Below are 19,024 nucleotides of genomic sequence, written 5' to 3' on the forward strand. Positions count from 1 at the left end.
TTTGAGGACCATCTCCCTCCAGCTTCTTAGTTAGGTCAGGTACATGATCAAGAAAAGCTTAGCCTGGAGTTGGATTGACGGATGACTATCATTGAGAATCTATTTGCTATCGAATACGCGTCAAAATGGCGATACAGTCGCGAGAGAGGTTGGTTTGGTGTAGAACAGTATATATAGATCATTGAATCCCACAGATATCTCAACATCCTCATCACAGCCTCACTTCAAACGTTCCAACCCCTTCAACTCTTCCATCATGAAGTTCACTCCCACCTCTCTTGCGCTTCTCGCAAGCATTCCGCTCGTCTTCTCCCTTCCCACTGAAGCTCAGCCACCCACTCTGAAGCTCGAGAAGCCTCAGGGTTTCGACAAGATCCAGAAAGCTGATCCTGAGCACTGGCTCCAAGCCGTCAAGGAAGAAGCAGCCCGCCAAGAAGCCGCTGCTGCGTCCACCTTCAACGAGACTGAAGCTCTCGAAGCCAGAGCCAGCTGGATCTACCAAGTCCACGGCATGTACACCGACAACCTCGTCAACGTCGGTGACGTCGACACCTTCTACATGCTCTGGACACGCATGTACGACTCCAGTGACGACAAGGGCGGTCTCTCGGATATCACCCGTGGCGCATGGAGCAAGTTCTGTAACGGCCCTGGCGCTGGTAACGGCGTCACCACACGATTCATCCTCGATGGACAGTGGGGAGCTGTGGGCCGTCTCAGCGGCTGGTCGATGCGCGACGCCCTGATCCACTCTATGTGGCAGACCGCCGATGGCATTGGCAAGAAGAACGGATACACTGTTTACAACAACTGCTACGGCTTTACCTGGCAGGAGGCCAAGCCGGGAAGAACTAACTCGGCATGCGGAGGACGATCCGGCAAGGCTTGCCCGCATAACTCCGACTGCCCGTTGGAGGGAATGGAGTGCACTGGCCTCAAGTGGGGAACTTGGATGCCCAGCATTATCCGCATGAATGTCTACAACCGCGATGGATCTCTCCGTGCCGATGCCTACCAGGCTAGAATCTCTTCGCAGGCTCCTGGCTCTGGTGGTTGCTCCAAGGCCCAGACTATTTCTGCCTATGTTGCTGACTTTATCCCCATTGTTGGACCTTACTTCGCTACTGGTATCCGTATCAACTGCTTGTACCAGAGCTAAGTTCGCTCGCTGAAGGCGTATCTTGGCGTCGTTGACGAAGTGGCCAAGGCGTCACAGGTTGAATCAAATTACTCTTGTGGTTCGGGGGCGTGCACGGGGCCGTGGTTTAGTGTGCAGTCGACCTCTGTCATTCTTTGTACATAGTTATTTTTAGCTCATGAATGGACTCTCCACAGATAGTAGCTGATCTTCACTGCCTTATATACGTGACCTAAAGTGCTTGAAACCTTGCTGAGACGTGATGGAGTGATGAAGGTTTGGGTTCAAAGTCGCTTGATGAGGAGCAAGATGCTGTAAAATGGAAGTCAGAGTTTGCGGAGAAAGACACCACCGCGTCTCAGCACTTCGTGATGGAAAGTATGCCTGACTATGAATATAATAAAGAGAGGAGTTAAGCCCCTAAATAACTATGCGTGATGGTACATGGTCCATGTTATTCATTGCACTATCGTCGATCTTCAGTTATCCACAGGTAGAATTTGGAACAACTCAGCACTTGGGCTAGGCAAGGGCCCATGCATTATCAATACCTTAGTTTGCCTGTCCACACTTATAACCCAGCCTGGAGACTCTTCCTGCCTAAGAGTAAACCTGTCGGAACCTGGCGCTGCAGGCTTGATAAACCAGTTCCACTGAACGGGGGTCTTGAGCCCATGTCCTTTAATGACGTATCTGCTAGTAAGATAGCCAGCACCTGCAGTTAGATTGCCCAACCAATCGCCTGTTTCAATGTCTTGTAGCCAATAGGCAGAGCCGCTGAATGAATCAAGTGATTCCCTGCCCGACGCAGGTGTTAGGTACCATTTCTGCCACCCGGCATCTGCAACGGCTACGGGGCCGAGTCCATCAATAGGGAGAGTGTGTCCTGAAAATCCAGATGAAGCGTTTGTCGCAAACCAGACTTTCAGCTTCTCTTCACCCTTGACTTCCATAAGCCTGTTGTAGAGGTCGATCGTAGCCTTGCCGACAGATGATTCGAAAAGCTTTTGCTGCTTCTCCAGGTATCCAAGGTGCCGGGCGGTAGTCTTCTCTCCTTCGGAGAAGTGGACTTTCGGGGCTTTTGTCGCCATCTCTAAAAGCTCAATTCCCCGGCCGACCACTGCCCAGTAGCTGTAGACCTGAACATCTAGTTAGCTACACATGCCCAGTCACTAATTGTTGATCAATTGTTACTCACCAAAGCCCTGCATCTGAGGTAAAAAATTCGGAATTCTTCAGAGTTGTCAAAAGCACGCTGTGCGAGTTGCTTTAGGAACGAACTGTTTCCCTCCTCGCCAAGAAAGCTGTTGATTTGTTCCAGACTTTCGGGAACGTCCTTAGCAACCTCCTTAAGTCGACTGTCCAATCGCTTTTGGAGCTCACGCATCCTCAGCTGGCGCTTCTCAAGGTCCGTAATCTCGGAGTCGTGAACGACAGTCTCGAAAATGTCGATGATGCTGTTGTAGAGACTGTCGATCTTTGTCAAGTGACCCTTCAAGGAGTCGCTTCGAAGTTGCAGGATGCTATCAGCCAATTGACTGGCAAGGTTCTCAATAGACTTCTTGACATCTCGAATCTGGTTGATGGCTTCCTTGAGTTCCTTCTTGACATCTGCGATCTCGTTCTTGATGGTGTTCTCAAGGTTCTTTTCATCGCTGCCAAAGAACTCCTCAAACCCCTTCTCAAAAGCCTTGGCGCCAGCAGCTTGTGCAATACCACAAGCAAATTTTACCAGAAGCTTAGTGCCGATTTTCTCCGCTAATGCCGACATTTTGTAAACTTGCTGTAGTATCCAAGAATAATGGGTAAAAGATAAAATTGGCAGGGTGATTGAGAAAGGTGTGTGGTCAGGCGATGTTGAGGAATCATCTTCGTGACTGAAAGGGGTCTTGCTCTTAATAAAAGATTTCCGCTCTGGTTCAATTGCTATCTCATAGACTACCTTATGCATTCGGCCGAAAATAGAAGAGGGAGCCAGTGAGGTGACGTGGATGGATGGTGTTGTGGCTGGCTGGCCGATGCAATGCCCCATAGCTTGGCAATAAAGACAGGTCGAGGCCAATTCAGCGGTCATCCTCCATCATAGGTATATCTCCCGGGTAGGTGACGAAGTCGAAGGATTGACCAGTCATTGATCAGTTTGGGGCGGAATATGCCCGCGCAACAATTCCGATTTATTTTTAAACTGTCACCTAGGCCACTAAACAACCCCAATGGCAGACAAGACTAACCATATTAACAGTCAACAGTCAATAGTCTGTCCCAACTCGGAGCAATATTCCCCACTAGCGTCAATAATTGATCCTTGAAAGGATAAGGGTCTAAAACTATTGAATTTCCGTGCATAGCTGAAAACAAATCTGGACAATATGGATATACTCACGGAGTAGCCGGCAGGCTGAGTATTCTTCTCTAAACTCCAAAGTCCCATTAGCAACTTTGCTTCGACTTTGGCCAATATTTACCGCTTTATAAATGTAACCTAATTCAGGGATGCTCTGCATTTTGATGTTGAGGGTGAGAGCCCCGATAATTGCAACTTCAACTCCACAGGATGGAACAGGTAGACCAGCGCTGTTGCCGATAGCTGATACTGCGTTTTAGAGATATATACTAAGATTGATAGCATACTATCAGCAATACATAGGCTAAATTTCGTCTGAGGACTACGATAATGCCGAAGTTTTACTAAGTAATAGGGCTGATACTGGCCTTTCCAGGTAACCTTTTAGATCGGCAAAATGACGATGTGAACAGCTGTTATTGTTTCTTGAAAGAATGAAAACATTGTTCTTAAGAATGTTAATATTTTGCCTCTTATGTTGGGCTTATGGCTACTGAAATGAAGTTCTTGTTGTTACTGCTGTTACATAACATGTATATGGTAATTGCTTATACTGCTGACTTTGTCCCTCTTATCGGGCCATACCCTGCTATTGTTTGTCATACGAACTACCCTTATCAGTGCTAAGCTTGCTCAGTCAAGGCGTGCCATAACAGCTAGGATCGTTGACGAAGTGGCCCAGGCATCACAGGATTGGCATCGCGTTACATAAGGACTTGGCAATGGTCGTCATGCTTAGTAGTTCTTAATTCTATGTAGACAGTTCCTAGAATAACCATAATTCTTTCTTATGGCATAAAATTCACTTTAACAGACTGAGGACCCTAAATCTCTGGCTATAGTGCCTGAGCCCTTCCGAGCGGTCACAGGCTTAACCCGGCGTCAAGACATCCACACTTTCGTGACAGACAAAGCTGATGGCCAGAATAATTCGCAAATGTGTCCTCGTCAGCTCATTTGCCACCATCTCATTCCACACCTAGACCCTTTTCCACTCTAAGTAGAACTCCTTTCCAGTCACTCCCGCTCCCATCATGCGATCAAACTCCTCCTGCGCACCCGCCTGTCCCTGCTTTAGCTTGAGTCTAAAAGGCCATTTCTCGATGATGGTGTGCTCGTCTTTGATCCCGACCTTCATATACTCCGGAAATTCATCAAACTCAAGTTTGTGTGCAATCCTACAACTGTTAGGTCCAAAGGCAATCGCAGAGCTTCCCCAATTACTCACTTGTCGAAAATGTGGTCAAAGGTTCGGATCAAATCCGAAGCAAGTACGAACTTGACGATAATTGCATCCCAGGTTGTAGTAGGCAGGGCAGTTTCGGGAAAGTAACCGTCGAGGAGTGCCACCATTTCTTCATGTTTGTCAGACCCAGGAGTCGGGCCAACACGATCCTCACTTGTCATGTTTTCCTGGATGGCATCCATGAAGCGTGTGATAAGTGTTGCGTGAGGATTGACTGTAGGTGAGCGAAGCAAGGGTGCCATCACAGTAACCGTCATATTGATGCCGAGATAAGACTTGTCCGAAATATTGGATACCTTTAAAGAATGTAAGTGTACTGTCGATACACAGTCACCGAATCTTACCTCGATGCGATCAAATGACCCCTTCTTGAGATGGTCAAGAAGGTCGGTAGCATTCAAGTGGAGTAGCTGAAAGGTGATCCGTTTGTTTGCAATACGTGAAATGAAGTGCTTCAGGACTGAGCGAAGGTAGGTGAAGAGTTTACCGTAGATGTCGGAGGTTGCAGGTCCATGCTGAGTCATTTCAACGTCTTTCGCAGACCACCCATCTAGCGGTTCGCAGGAATACTCCATTGGCCACGAGCATGGAGAATGGAAGAGTGTCCTGAAGATATTAGTTTTATCCCGGAAGTCAATGAAACGAACACTCACGGATTCGGGATGGTAAATTCGCTTCGTCCTACTCCAAAAGGTTGAAGGACTCCATGCTCCCGAAATCGCTGCTTAGCGACTCGATGAGAGGGTGGGAGGAACGCATAATGGCGATCGAGGAAGTCGCGTTGGGACTCGGCGAGAGTCACGGCCTTTCGAAACTGGTTCGCTATCTCCATGTTCAGACCGTTGGCGGTACTGACGAAGGACAAGAGCTTGTCCCAAGTCCCCTTGGCGAGAACCAGTCTGAGAGATCGCTTCCCGAAAACCCACGTCTTACCCGAAATGCGGTTATCAGGCTTGTCCTTTATCTTGTCGCAGACCGCCTGGATGAGCGGACGGATGCGCTGTTCAAGGACGACTTGGTCAGACTTGCGGATGAAGCTTGAGTACCACGTATGAACGATGCAGTCGACAGCTTGTTCGTCGTCGTCAGATGTAAGAGTAATAAGAAGAATGATTGCATTTCGACCAACGATGTTCAGGTCACGATCGTTTATGGTGATGTGGAGGGGCTGATCCCAGCCTGGAGCAAGTTGAGCGATGGTCTTGACGACATTTCGCAGGTCGCCTGAGGCTATCATTACCAAGAGTTAGCTACTCCACCACCAAGATACAGAGCAAGAAGAACAAATACCAGCAAAGAGAAGAGATAAACTCTTTTGGAAGGATTCTCCTTCATTCCCGTCAAGCTTGAGAACATCAAGAGCTGGGACACCCCCAAAGATCCAAGTATCCCCTCCGAGACCATTTCTGGTTGGGACTTGGCCGCCTGGGGCGAAAGCTGGAATTCGATTCTGCAGAACCCATCCAGGCTTCCAAGCATCGCTGTTCAAAGCGGATTTGCAGTCGAGCTTGTGGATGGGCCAGTGAGACTTCTGGCACTCGGAGCTGCAGTACTGCAAGATGTGAGCATGATGCAACTAGTTGAGAAGTACCTGAGGCCAATACTTACGACAACAAGACGGCATTTAGCGCAGCTGGACTTGCCAGTGTTCTGACAATTGGCGCCATCTGGGCTGCAGTTCGCGCAGGGAAGTGAGGATGTCGCCATGATATCTGATGTCGACTTTGGTGACTGGTGAGGAGAACTTAGAAGGAAGAGAAGAGAAGAGAAGAGGAAGATGAAAGCGAAGAACTTTCGAAAGCCTTGGTTTGGCTGGAGCCTGAGGCTAGATCAAACATTCACAGGCTGTTTGCTGCAACTTGCAAGCACTGCCTGGCACTGTCAAGGCGGATACCTACATATCGCGACCTCGCTGATTTCTTGATTGCGGATCCACTCTTCAAGTGGCTTGGACCGACAGCACAATAATTCGTGGTTGCTAGTCACAATATTTGGTACACAGTGGCTAGGGGAGGAAAGCAAAAACAGGACCTCAATCCTAAATGACAAAAACACCTAGGTAATTTAGCCTAAGCTTAGTACATCTTTGCTAGGTTTAATATAAACTTTGCTGAGTTTATTTTGACACCCCACAGTAAGATTCGCTGTTTTCTTGCGCCCTGAAGGAGGAGTGGCTACGAAAGAATAAGTCGAGACTGCCTGGTCACTACATCGTTTGATCCACTACAGCAGCAGTGCTGCGATGCCATTCACATCTAAACGCAAGAAAACTATACAGCCCGGCAAGTATCCGGAAATATTGCATTTTGTCGGACGCCTGCATCGCAGTGGTCCATGATCTCGCCTGACTGACTGCCTTGCCCGCCAACCTTGGAAACATTTCTGCAGATGCTAGGCGTTGATAATTTGTGGTTGGGATTGCTGACAAAGAGTTTACATATCTCGATAAAAACATTGTTTGAATCACTGGCAACAGAAAGAAAGGCTGCTGGCAAGCCTCAAATGCATCAATCCCCTGACGCTGGGTCTCCTTGACACATCCTCGTGGGTTTGTTGTGCACAAGCATCAGTGTCTGTTTTGAGCACTACGAGCAACGGGTTGTCCAAGATTCATAGATACATGAGCGGAACTGCCAAATTACATATGACGCAGTTGCACTCGTACTCACTATGCTAGCCTTCACTGAGGCACTCTAACAGTGCCCTTCATGACCTCAACCGCCGTTCCACTAAGATGAACACTCTTTACCTTTCTCTCCCCAGCTCCACCAGCCTCGACTTCAACGTCTACTACAATCAGACTCTCCCGCCCCATCTCAACGCCCTGAGTGATATTGAACCTGATCGAATTCGCGGAAAGCTTGTGCAACGCCAGGTAACACGACAGCGCGCACGCGGCACTTCCAGTTGCTGGATCCTCCATATTGCGTTTGACAAGTCTCGTGCGAATATTCTGCACATGCTTTCCATCAGATGACGTCTCATCGTTGAGAAGCGTGTAGTAGTAGCGCCTTGAGTCAAAGTCGTGTTTCCAGCCGTCATCCTGCAAGTTGCCGTCGATGTAACTCATAGCCCCGACCTTTGCAGCGCCGAGCAGCTCCAGAGATGGGATTTCAACGAGCGCAAAAGTCATTCCGTTGACAATGCTAAACAGCGGTGCGCCTTCATCAGCGGCAGCGACTTTCGCCAGTTTCTCATCCCAACCAGCTTCAATCCCATGCTTTGGCACGCGCTCTTTGTGAAGTTTTACATCATGCGGAATTAAAGCACGCGCAGAACCGTTTTTGAACTGGAGATCAAGTCTGCCCGCCTTTGCAATCATGGTCTTGACACCTTGGGGCTGGAGAAACAGAGCTGTACCGATAGTTGGATGCCCCGCAAATGGCAATTCGAACCACGGAGTAAATATATCAATCTCCCTCTCGTCTGACTCGTCGCGCTTCTCAACATCATGAACAAAGACAGTCTCAGAGAGGTTGAATTCGCGGGCGATGCGTTGCTTTTGAGATTGGGTGAGGGGAGCCTGTTGGCTTGGTGGGGGTATCGTCACCACTGCCAAAGGGTTGCCCTCAAAGGCGGTGGTAGTGAAAACATCGAGAGTGGTGAATTGAAGACTCATTCTTGCGACTTTGGTTTGTTTCTCGATGTTAAAGATATTGATGCCTGGAATATGTGAATGAGCTTTTTGTACTCAGCCGATTGGGCGTGTGAGTCAGAGGGAGCTTCAGTCGTAATACGATTACTAATTGAGCCGAGCACAAGTCAACAACATCGGCACGTATATACCGAGTACGTTATAATTCTGAGCGATTTTGATTCCTGGCTAGGAAAAGTGCCGAGGTTGTCTAGCATTGACCGACAGGTTGATGTTCAAAAACTTCAATTCTTATGAATTTACTCAATAGTAGCAATGTCTTGTATCGCTATGCTGCTAATTCTGAGCGCACCTCTCAAGCACCAATTCTTGATACCGTATCCTTCAAGGCGCGCACTTCGCGTTCCATGTTTCTGAGTTCAAACTCGTGCGACTTTTGTAGCTGCCTTGACACTCTCATCCGGTTATACCCCCAACAGGAACCGAACAGTATTAGGACGAAAGCAAAGCATGCGCCAACAGTGATACCTACAACTTCAGGACCTGTCAATCCGGACTTTTTACTTGGTTTTCCTTCTTCGCGGGAGGGCTTCTCAGTGGCTGTAAACTCGGGACCGGGTTGGGTAGTGGATTGAGTGGTGGATTGCGAGGTGGGTGACTCTTGTACCAAGCTTGTTGTACCTGAGGCTGAGGGGAGGTTGGGCCTCCAATTATCCGGCATGCTGACATTGAAGTATGTGGAATTCACAGTTGACTTGGTCTGACCATATCTAAGCAATCCAAACCGGTAAACAGCGTCTTCGCCGTGTCTCAAATGGCGGGCCATGTCATACTCGGCCTTCCAGAAAGTGGTTTTGGAATGAACGTCCTCTGAAAATTAGGATCAGTATAACCCTCGCGAGGCTACAGAATGGAATAATGAATTTGTCGTACCGGCCACTTGCTTATGTTCCGATCTATTCTGGTTGGCAGGATTCACCTGCCAAACATGTACCTCTGGAAAATAATCACCGTACGATTTCATATGGAGACGGATCTTGACATCATCGCCATCCTTGTAGCGTCGGTTGTTGCTGAAATCTCGATTGCCGTCGTCCTCTGGATCCCATGGTGGGGGATTAACGAATCGCGTTTGACAAACTGCTCGGCTGGCGAGTGAAACCACCAGAAGAGACACCCAACTCAGCTGCATGATGGGTGGTTTTAGACTGGAGTCAAAAGGTGGGGAGTTATGGGTTGCCTATCCACACCTGTTGACTTGGAGTGATGCAAGAGAGTTCAAATTATGGATGAAAGGGATTCATGGCATTCTCGCATACAAGGGGGAGACACACATATTTAACATAATTGAGCACTCCTGGCTGAGAGTTTGAATCAGCACACAGAGCTCAGTGGCTGATTTCGGCATGGAGTTTCAAGTTAGCCAACAAGAATATGCGCCAGTCATGATGCCGCCACCGACAACTCTCGAGGCTGAATAGCCGGGCCAAGAGTCCAGCGGCGTGATCAGTGCTGCAGCGATATCATATTAGACCTTGGAAACGCTCGCCAGCCAGGCATGCAACACGTCAGTTACTTGAATCCTATCATCCAATGAACCATGACCCCGCATACTGACTTGATATCATCCAATGAGGGTAATGTGTTGCTTTTTCAACAAGACAGATTTGTATAGCCACAGAATGTCTATGTATTACGATTGCCGAGTGAGATAAAGTATTCGCAAGCCTTTGACGCGGGCCAGGCTTTGATTGGATTACTAGAACCAATCTGTAAAACCTAAGGGATATGGATCCCGATTACCCAAGATTAAAGGCCCTGGGGATTGCAGCAAGATTTATTGGTCATCGTGAAAGCTTTTAAGTTGAACCTTATATCAGTGTATCCTCATTCGTCACCTGTGTGTGTTCGCAGCCTAAAGCTTAACCTTATTGACAGTCAACTGCATAGCCAAAATTAGCTGGCCCCTCAATTTCTCGCAGGGCCTTTGAATGGGTATCAAGTATAATATGAACGAATTCTTGAATGTCCATAACCTATCGCATTATGAGTAAGCTTCCCCGCCTATTCTTTATCTCTAGTCCCTGATTGAATTACTCGCTGTCAAGGAGCTTCATGCAGGCCTGGTGGACTTCTAGCATAACCTGAAGGATACACCTCAACCGCCGGGTCACCAGAAAGCTCAGCCTTTGTCTCGGAACAGTTAGCCTGCCCTTGATGGCTCTGAGAAACCATTGACGCGTCTGTGTTTCTTTTACTTCGCCCCAATCTTCTCCAGATCAACCAGCCGATAGCACCAAGAAGTATCAGACCGCCGATGGTGCCCCCAACCGCGGCACCTGCGGTTTCGCCCTTGGAGATTCCAGAGTCAGATCCAGCATCTGAACTCACTTCTTCGTTCGTGGGTTGAACTGTAACTGTAGGTCTTGGAATGATTTGCGTAGTTGATATTCCCACAGTCTTAGACGTTGTCATGTGAGCCGTAATAGTCGTAGTAGAGGTTTCGGGTTCCGGAGCGGTGACATTGAAGTACTGCGTCGAAGCAATGTCCATTCAGGATCGTCGGGGTCTCTCAAGGCAAACCAGTACAAAGAATCTTCATTTGCTTCTGCTAGTCCAGATACATCCCACTCAGCCTTCCATTCAGTACGGGATGCTAGGCGTCGAGGTCAGAATGGCGCATACGAGTAACGAATTACCGGAACATCATACCGTCTAGGTCTTTGCGAACAGTCCTTGATATTGTCTCTTGAACTAAGAAAAGCTCAACTTTCTCAAGATTAGCCCCCCAAAGGAGCTCTATCGTATCTCCGACGCTGTATCTTATATTCCGACGCTGTATCTTATATTCTTTCCCAAGCCTGCTTCACTGTCGAGGCCGGTGATCCACTGGGGGGGACGCAGGAACCTGGTGATGCATGAAACATCAGTGGCGAATATGGAGAGTATCAGAGTGAGGATCGGAACGATAGTCATGATGCCGACGAAGAATTTTCAATTCCCAGAGATGATAGATGATGGGCCTTTCATGGTGGAAGAGGTACAGGTGCAGGACGCGAAAACCAGTACTGGTCGTGGCGGACAAGCTTATTTGTTTTGACTGATTCGTGAGCCGAAGCCAAGACCAAGCCGATAGGGGCCATTAATTAAACCAGGACCATCCTCCCCGGGTGATATGCAGCCGACGATCGAGATAGGAATAGTTCAGGTCCGAGCCGTGGTCTAAAATGCTGGGGCTGAGACATATGACTCCGGTCCCACCATCGTGCAATCTTCAATATAAGTGAGAAGTCAAGAAATACTAGTATCTACTATTCGCAATATTTTTGTGATGGATTATGTGTTGTCTTTCTCTTTTGCAATGTTTGAGGATACTCAAGGCCCCAGATCCCTTTGATCACTTTCTTCGGTGCACTTCCAGATTTGTCTAGTTGCATATGCAGTCTTGAGAGGGGACAACCAACAGCACAGCAAACAACAGAGGTTCACGTCGAAATGGTTCAGTCTGCTAGCAGTGAAACACACCGCACAGACATTTCTTCCCAGTAGAGAAGGTGATTAAATAAAAGGTGAAATATAGAAGTAATATTGATAAGCCCAGCTCTGAAAAGGGGTCTTTGGTCATATTTCAGGAATTAGAATCGTTAGAGAGAACGAATCTTGTCAACTTTCGTCCGTAGTAGCTATCAACGCTACTAATTTGTCGATGTTGCAGACAGAAGTAACCCTTGGATAGATAAGGTGCGGATCCTTCTTTGAGTGAAGGTGCCTCATGAAACTGGATACACAACTGTCTCGGCCAATTTACTCTTAGCTCATCCCCAGGAGACTGATATGCCCAGAGATCATTGACTGACATCGACACTGCAAGCCCCATTTTGGGTGGTAGGCAGGGGCCATCACGAAGCCTATGTTTGTCGATATAGCCAAGATGTTAAGTTAGTGTGCATGATTTGTCGCTCCATTCCGCAGACATTGATAATGGTGACGAGATGATAACAGATCTATGAACTGAAGCTCATAAAATTATATAAGTTTGTAGCTGTTCCCAAGTTATGGCTGGATACAGACAACGAGACAGCGAAGCGAATCGAAAGTCTGAGAGTTCCTAACGAGTGTGTTTTGAGAACAGTAGAATATCATCATACAGATGACCACAAATAGTGATTTATCCAGACTCAGCCTGCTTGTCACAACCGCCCTGCTTAAGGCTACACTGCGCACCGGTGAAAACAGCTTCCTTGCAGTTAGTGAAAGAGGCACGGCGATCACGTCCGTTCTTGACAAAGTCAATGACGAGGTTGCCTCCGACACCGTTGATATTGAGACGACCCCCATCAATAGCACGGTTGGTGCCCTTCAGCTGACCAGTGGCGTACTCCTTGCAAGAGCCAGGGAAGCCATCGGACCTTTGCGTGGAGGCCCCGTCGACTGGGGAGATGGTGATCAGGCATTGGCGACCGCAGGCGGGAGAGCCAGGGGTGCCACCACCAGGAGTTGAAGCGTCCTTGACGTCGAGGGAGACGACGCTGTTGGCCAAGGCGGCGATCATGAACATGGCGGTGGTCTTCATATTGGCGGTCTGGTGGAAATTAGCAAAGGGAAGCAAAGCTAAGAGTCAGTGGTGCGGGATTACAGAGTTGAACTTTTTTCTAAAGCTTTTAATGGCTTGGAATGCGTGTGTGAATGTTGTGAAACTGTTGTGTTGATAATGTCGTTGAAGTGGTCGGATGATGGCCCTTTATACTTGAGCACACCATCTTCAAACATTCATAGAAGTAGCAATACATGGCCTGCATTAAAGGTAATCGGCGATCTAGTCTTGGATAGACAAGAGGATCGCTGAATAAGAGTGACTAACAGGATGATCAACGAATTTGCAGCTCTATCACGAAGGTGCGCGATGCTGAAAGCAAACAATCCCCAAAAGAAGAACAACAGTACGAACGTTACATGATGTCAGAATCGAAATATCAGCCTGCTTGTGATAATCAAGCTCGCGGAAATATATATGATCGTCGTACTAGAGAATAGCTAGGTTACATTATATGGTTCGGCCGCCTTGTGGTTATGCATGAGCGGCCGCTTTATAGTGTTCGGCCGCTACGAAGGAGCGATCTGCATTCATACTACGATCCTCCGTCGACAAAGGGACTTACTTCTCGTATAGAAAGCGCACGAGCATTAAATACAGCTCTGTGATTGAGTATTGTCAGATTTTCGAGACACTCACTAATGTAAAGGGCACAGAAGATCCAAAATCACGGACATTCCATGATCTCGATCTATGCCGAAGTTTCCGTTCTAAATGGAGGTATTTGCTGGTAATGCTACCTCATAACGGCGAATTCTCGAAATTTGAATGGCATCTCGTCAGTGAACTGCTGAAGAGGACTGTCATGAGTACATGTTATACGAGTGTAATGCGTGTCCGAGATCCAGACCACTCGCTAATCCATGTCCCTATTTCTCCGTGGTCAAATATCCCAACACGGCTGAAAGTAGTCCCTGAGACGAGTTCCAGCATCATGAAGACGTTTTTGCCCCCTCCATATCCATGGCAGCCTGTGCACAGAGGCACACATGCCCCTTCCACTTTTTCCATCTCTTTGAACTTTCGCACCAGATCCGTGATGTCGAGCTGTAGATTCTGCGAGCTGAAATTCTCTTCAAAATAGCAATCACTTCTGATTTCATCTTTGTATACTGTGAGCGTGGTTGAGAGGGCCGTCCAGCAATAGTAGAACAGCCTACACTCGATATCTAGCTCGGCCGAACGCAGGAGTCCTGTAGAATCACCTCCGGGTGATTCAGCTACGATTCGCTCTTACACAAGTTTCACGAGCGGCTTTGGAAGGCCGCTGTACCTCTGATGCAAAGCACTGAGTGTCGTGTGTCCTCCAACGACGGAAGCCCAACTCCATGTTGGAGCATACGACCCATTGCGAACCACCTCGGCGCCTTCACTTGCATTTGTCCTCCAGGTCAGATCGGAGTGTATAGCCTCCTTCCAGAGCCCGGCTAGGTATGTATCTTTGTTGGCCTCATTGGCAATACCAGACATGGCGATGAGTCTGTCTGACTCTTTCGTCAGAGCACAGTTCGCATAGATAGACACGAGGTTACCCCACAGAGTATGGTAAGTCTTTCTGTCCATAGCTTCGTATCTCTGATCTGTCGACACTGTTTTCATAATCTGCTGTCCTGCCGCTTTATACACTGTGTGGATAGGCTGGCGGTGCAAAGAAAAGTCTTTTGCAAGAGTCTGGAGTTCCCAGTTCGGATCTGCTTCACATACAGTAGTCTCAAGGCACTCCCAGTACATTTGACTTTTGGTGAAATGAACAATGCGAGGGGCTAGAAACCGCTCCTGTACAACCCACCCACGGGTGTTCAAGGGTGTATTTTCGATCTCATCTTTCCAAGAAGAATCGTTGTATAGTACCCATGGCCCAACCTCGAAGCCGGTCTTGTCTTCTAGATTCTGCTCGCGTATTTTGAAAGGAAACAAAAGCCTCGACGGAAGACTTCTCGTGGAAAATAGGCCGGTGCTGCTGGGGTCTGAGGATGCGGCGGTAGCGGAAATATTGCAGAATGAATGGCGATATATGTCGACCATTTCTTTAGCCTCCTACTGCCACTGGCTTAGGGAGTCTTGCAGTATGCATAACGAGTCAATCCATATGTATCTGAAGCCCATCCGACGCACTAGCAGGGCAGCATCGCGAATTGTGGGCGATAATTTGCTAAGTGCCATGCCAGCCCGAAGCTGATCCTCCGTGCTTCGTGAAAGTTGCGGGATCAACTCAGGGTCACCCCATCGATGAGAGAGTGTCCAGTATACGGGATAGTCTCCGGCTTTGTGTTGGTCCTTCAAATGGAAGGTTTTCACCTCGGCTCTCTCACGGAGATATACTGTCCCATCTTCAGCCACATAGATATCAATGATTCTACTCGGGAAATATATCCCACGGTTCGAAGAAGGTAGAAGACAATGTCCATGATCTTCTTCACACGCTGACAATCAGGTCTTAACCTTCTGCAGAGACTGACTAGACCCTATGTGTTCATCAAGATAGGCCCAGGGTCTAGCATCAAGCAAAGTCAGAATTGACCGTAATGAGAGCGCAAGTGTTCTCCTGCTAAACAAAGACACCAAAAGCATAAGTGAGAAATATAATCTTCATCTCCAGAGAAGTCCAGACCCACCTTCCAGGTCAAAGTCGACGGCCCAAGGGCATACAACATGGAATGTAATGTCTGGTCTGTGAATACTGCAGTATATCCGGAAACCATCGGCTGATACACTGTCTCTGCCGTGTTGAATTGGCAGCTTATTCCACAGCCACGTACAGATGAAACAACACTCATCTTTACTGACGGCCAAATCGTGGTATTTTTGGTGATGATAGTTTCTGAAAACGCGTCCGCTGTATTTACAGTGATCCTTCGATTCCTTGATCTTATTGCCGCCTCTCAAGGCCGCGATACATATATCGCACAAAGAGCCCTCTGCAAGGTCCATTGCTCAACTAATGTGTTGACCGAGGTTCAGAATGTCATTCTGGCACGTGTCTGGGAATTTAATATGAGAGGTATAGAGATACTAACTTTGAAGTACGAAGACTTTACCTGATTATTTTCTCCCTGATTTGTTCAACTCAAATCCTTAGGTGACAACGTGTATTGCTGCCCAACCACATTCAAGCCAACGAAAGACGCAGAAATGTGGCTGCATATGCGGCGGATTGTTCTGCCGTGTTTCAGCCGCGAATAAAGAGCCACATAACCAAACCGAATGATTAAGATACCGGAAGTCACCAAGCTCAAAACAAAAACATTACATCCCGCCATGACGCTAGCCGGTATCAGCCTCGTAGACGACTGGACATCGAAAACGAAGACACAGTAAAAGGCCCGCCCAACATATTGCACCGTGCTTCAAGTCTCACTCATGAGAGCTGATCTCCGTGGGCTGACGGAACCCTTTCCAGGCTGACCATCAAGAGGAGGCTCGAGACTGCTTACCCCGCAACTGTATGGCGAGCTTGTGAATAGCAAGGTGATTTTAATTGGTCTATATAGAATAGATCATGCTCTACATCGTCAATGCGATTAAAGCAAGGCTCGTTCTCTTGTCATCCTCCAATTCCAGCGCTGTCTTGTTGCATCATTCGACTCCCCATAGACCCGTCTTTCTCAGGCCAAGGCACTGTGCTCTCTGATTGATAACAACAGAATGGCCTGCGTGGTCTGTAATCCCCCGGCACCCCCCAATAGTAATGATCAAGGCTGCACGTACGACGAGTTAGTGGAAGCAGCAGAAGCCAATTGTGCTCGATGCACGTTCGTTTTAAAGTGCATCAGCAAAGGGGCAGCACATATCAATGTCCGGGACATCAAGAAAGTGCATGGCTGCGTTAAAGTTCATTGGTCCGGTGGCGAGTGCTTATTGGAGGTTTTCAACCAGCATGGCAAGTCTCTATCATTAAGTTTCTCAATCACAAGTAACCGCGGCGAAGCTTACACCTGAGACATCGAATCATGTTGACATAGTCATTGCGGCAATTTGGACCACGCACTAATGATTCTTGCTACAGGTGTTGAAGGTGCTGAGCTAGGTATCAGACGGTTGCCTCTAGGTCGTTTCCCCAGCACTACAGAATTCCAGACGACGACCACCACAGTCCAGTCATGGATAAGGGAGTGCCTGGATACACACGATGGATGTCAGTCACAGATCAATGATCAGTCTGCCTCGTTCATCTGCCCAAAGAGATTACTAGACCTGAGTAATGGAGCCCTGGTTCTGCGAGAGAATCTCGGGCAGAAACTACGCTACGCGTGCCTGAGTCACTGCTGGGGCAAGATCAACATTGTTAAAACGACAACACTAACACTTGGCACGTTCAAAACAGAAGTGCCTTTGGATCAACTGTCGAAAACGTTCCGCGATGCTGTTAACATATGCCGAAGTCTCGGCATTCTCTATCTTTGGATCGACTCGCTTTGTATAATTCAGGACAGTCCAGAAGACTGGAGAGAACAAGCAGCTCAAATGGCAGATGTTTATCAGCACTCGTTCCTTACTGTTGCAGCTACAAAGTCCCGTGATGGGTCCCAGGGTTGCTTTTCGGAGACTAGCCCTCGATACGTGGCCAAGCTAGTTCCTGGTTATAAAGATATCTACGTCCGTGAACGGCCTCCAATATTTCCAGATCACTGGACGCAGTTAGAAAATAATCACAGCTATCCGCTACTCAACCGTGCATGGATCTACCAAGAGATGAGGCTCTCGCCGCGCGTCTTGCATTTCTGCAACGAGGAGGTTATCTGGGTTTGCCAAGCCTCACAACGAAGCGAAAGCGGTTGCAACGACCTCGATTACAATGACGGCGATAGCTTTAAGCCCACGCTATTTGGCTGCGCCAACAGCGATATTTGTGATAAGGACCAGTTCACATGGCACCGGACAGTTCTAGAGTATTCCAGATTGAATCTCACCTATGATTCAGATAAGACGATTGCACTAGCTGGAGTTGCTCAACGTATGCAACGCACACGGCTGGATGATAGATATCTAGCTGGGATTTGGGAAAAGCATCTCCCGCTCGATCTCCTATGGATGGTCTGGCCCACGCCGACGATCAGAAAACCGAGACTTGCCTGGTACCCTTCGTGGTCATGGGCTTCTGTCTCATCGCAGGTAATGTGGGACGGGATTTGGAGTCCACTCCAGTCTGTGGTTGTTCAGGAGGTCCGATATATGCCTAACGGCCCGAGCCACATGGGAGACTGCTCAACGTCTTCAATTACCTTACAAGCTCCCCTGATAGATGTCAAGTCCTTACTGTCAACCGAGGTCACACCTATGAGGGTATGGAATGGCAACATTAGCTACACAGTCACACCATTGGAAGATATCCACCGCGAAGAGCTTTGTGTTAACAACTACAAGCCCGATAGCCCTTTAGATGGATCAGCACCTACAAGATGGCCCCCTCTCTGTGGCGGGTTCGTCATCCCACTGGGTGTCAATCTCGAAAACAACTTTGCTTTCTGTGGCATCCATGTTATCAAGAAACCGGGACATGACGGCTACGAGCGAGCTGGCCATGTTGGGATTAGTCATGATGCTTTGTTAACCAGCAATTACGCCAAATTCTTACACCGCCTAAAGAAAGACCATATTTTGCCAATACCAAGCACGGAGGTTCTGGAGAGCACCTCCAGAGGTTACGCTTATCGTCTAAAAGAGCTGCTAGAAGGATTGCAAGTTTCAGAAATTGTCTTAGTATAGAATATGCCTTTAATCCTTAAATACAAGAAGCAAAATGTCCCCGTGTCCCTCCAACGATATCCTGACCCATTGATAAGTTCTTGATTTCAGTGCGCATAGCTGCTCCTTCCTGTACTACCGCCCCCGTCGTGATTCCCGATTGCTACCCTTAATGTGGCTACCCTCTTGCGGGCTTCTTTCTCGTAGGAGTTGCCATACATGTAGCTGGACTTGCGATCGAGTTCCCGTCCCTTCGCAATAATGGCTTCAGGGTCATGTAGACCATAGAATTCGTCACCACCGATGAGCCTCTTGACGAGCCAGTCTAGCATACTGAGATCCAACATGCTGAAAGATTACATGCTGAAAGATTCGGAGTGGTGGGCTTGAAGAGCGTCAATTTGGTAGAGATGATAGATGAT

General features: G+C 48.0%; 10 protein-coding genes across 10 annotated transcripts; 2 read left to right on the top strand and 8 right to left on the bottom strand.

Moving 5' to 3' along the window:
• Positions 1-256: 256 nt before the first annotated feature.
• Positions 257-1,159, top strand: FPRO_07424 (uncharacterized protein; the record flags this gene model as incomplete). The annotated part of the gene is made up of 1 exon (XM_031234521.1): positions 257-1,159. One exon carries the CDS (start codon positions 257-259, stop codon positions 1,157-1,159), a length of 903 nt encoding a protein of 300 aa, XP_031084250.1.
• Positions 1,160-1,617: 458 nt separating this feature from the next.
• On the bottom strand, positions 1,618-2,909 carry FPRO_07423 (uncharacterized protein; the record flags this gene model as incomplete). The annotated part of the gene is made up of 2 exons (XM_031234522.1): positions 1,618-2,277; positions 2,337-2,909. 2 exons carry the CDS (start codon positions 2,907-2,909, stop codon positions 1,618-1,620), a joined length of 1,233 nt encoding a protein of 410 aa, XP_031084251.1.
• A 1,552-nt stretch (positions 2,910-4,461) lies between these two features.
• FPRO_07422 (uncharacterized protein) lies at positions 4,462-6,435 on the bottom strand (the record flags this gene model as incomplete). Its single annotated transcript, XM_031234523.1, has 6 exons — positions 4,462-4,660; positions 4,711-5,024; positions 5,073-5,334; positions 5,382-5,958; positions 6,019-6,280; positions 6,337-6,435. 6 exons carry the CDS (start codon positions 6,433-6,435, stop codon positions 4,462-4,464), a joined length of 1,713 nt encoding a protein of 570 aa, XP_031084252.1.
• Positions 6,436-7,408: 973 nt separating this feature from the next.
• Positions 7,409-8,347, bottom strand: FPRO_07421 (uncharacterized protein; the record flags this gene model as incomplete). Its single annotated transcript, XM_031234524.1, has 1 exon — positions 7,409-8,347. The coding sequence occupies one exon, from the start codon at positions 8,345-8,347 to the stop codon at positions 7,409-7,411; it is 939 nt and encodes a 312-aa protein (XP_031084253.1).
• A 331-nt stretch (positions 8,348-8,678) lies between these two features.
• Positions 8,679-9,515, bottom strand: FPRO_07420 (uncharacterized protein; the record flags this gene model as incomplete). Its single annotated transcript, XM_031234525.1, has 2 exons — positions 8,679-9,193; positions 9,257-9,515. The coding sequence occupies 2 exons, from the start codon at positions 9,513-9,515 to the stop codon at positions 8,679-8,681; spliced, it is 774 nt and encodes a 257-aa protein (XP_031084254.1).
• A 911-nt stretch (positions 9,516-10,426) lies between these two features.
• Positions 10,427-10,876, bottom strand: FPRO_07419 (uncharacterized protein; the record flags this gene model as incomplete). Its single annotated transcript, XM_031234526.1, has 1 exon — positions 10,427-10,876. The coding sequence occupies one exon, from the start codon at positions 10,874-10,876 to the stop codon at positions 10,427-10,429; it is 450 nt and encodes a 149-aa protein (XP_031084255.1).
• Positions 10,877-12,491: 1,615 nt separating this feature from the next.
• On the bottom strand, positions 12,492-12,896 carry FPRO_07418 (uncharacterized protein; the record flags this gene model as incomplete). The annotated part of the gene is made up of 1 exon (XM_031234528.1): positions 12,492-12,896. The coding sequence occupies one exon, from the start codon at positions 12,894-12,896 to the stop codon at positions 12,492-12,494; it is 405 nt and encodes a 134-aa protein (XP_031084256.1).
• Positions 12,897-14,150: 1,254 nt separating this feature from the next.
• Positions 14,151-14,942, bottom strand: FPRO_07417 (uncharacterized protein; the record flags this gene model as incomplete). Its single annotated transcript, XM_031234529.1, has 1 exon — positions 14,151-14,942. The coding sequence occupies one exon, from the start codon at positions 14,940-14,942 to the stop codon at positions 14,151-14,153; it is 792 nt and encodes a 263-aa protein (XP_031084257.1).
• Positions 14,943-16,907: 1,965 nt separating this feature from the next.
• Positions 16,908-18,623, top strand: FPRO_07416 (uncharacterized protein; the record flags this gene model as incomplete). Its single annotated transcript, XM_031234530.1, has 1 exon — positions 16,908-18,623. The coding sequence occupies one exon, from the start codon at positions 16,908-16,910 to the stop codon at positions 18,621-18,623; it is 1,716 nt and encodes a 571-aa protein (XP_031084258.1).
• Positions 18,624-18,709: 86 nt separating this feature from the next.
• FPRO_07415 (uncharacterized protein) lies at positions 18,710-18,949 on the bottom strand (the record flags this gene model as incomplete). Its single annotated transcript, XM_031234531.1, has 1 exon — positions 18,710-18,949. One exon carries the CDS (start codon positions 18,947-18,949, stop codon positions 18,710-18,712), a length of 240 nt encoding a protein of 79 aa, XP_031084259.1.
• Positions 18,950-19,024: the final 75 nt, after the last annotated feature.

This window comes from Fusarium proliferatum, assembly GCF_900067095.1.
Source record: "Fusarium proliferatum ET1 genome assembly, contig: FPRO_scaffold007, whole genome shotgun sequence".
In the NCBI taxonomy this organism is placed as follows: domain Eukaryota; kingdom Fungi; phylum Ascomycota; class Sordariomycetes; order Hypocreales; family Nectriaceae; genus Fusarium; species Fusarium proliferatum.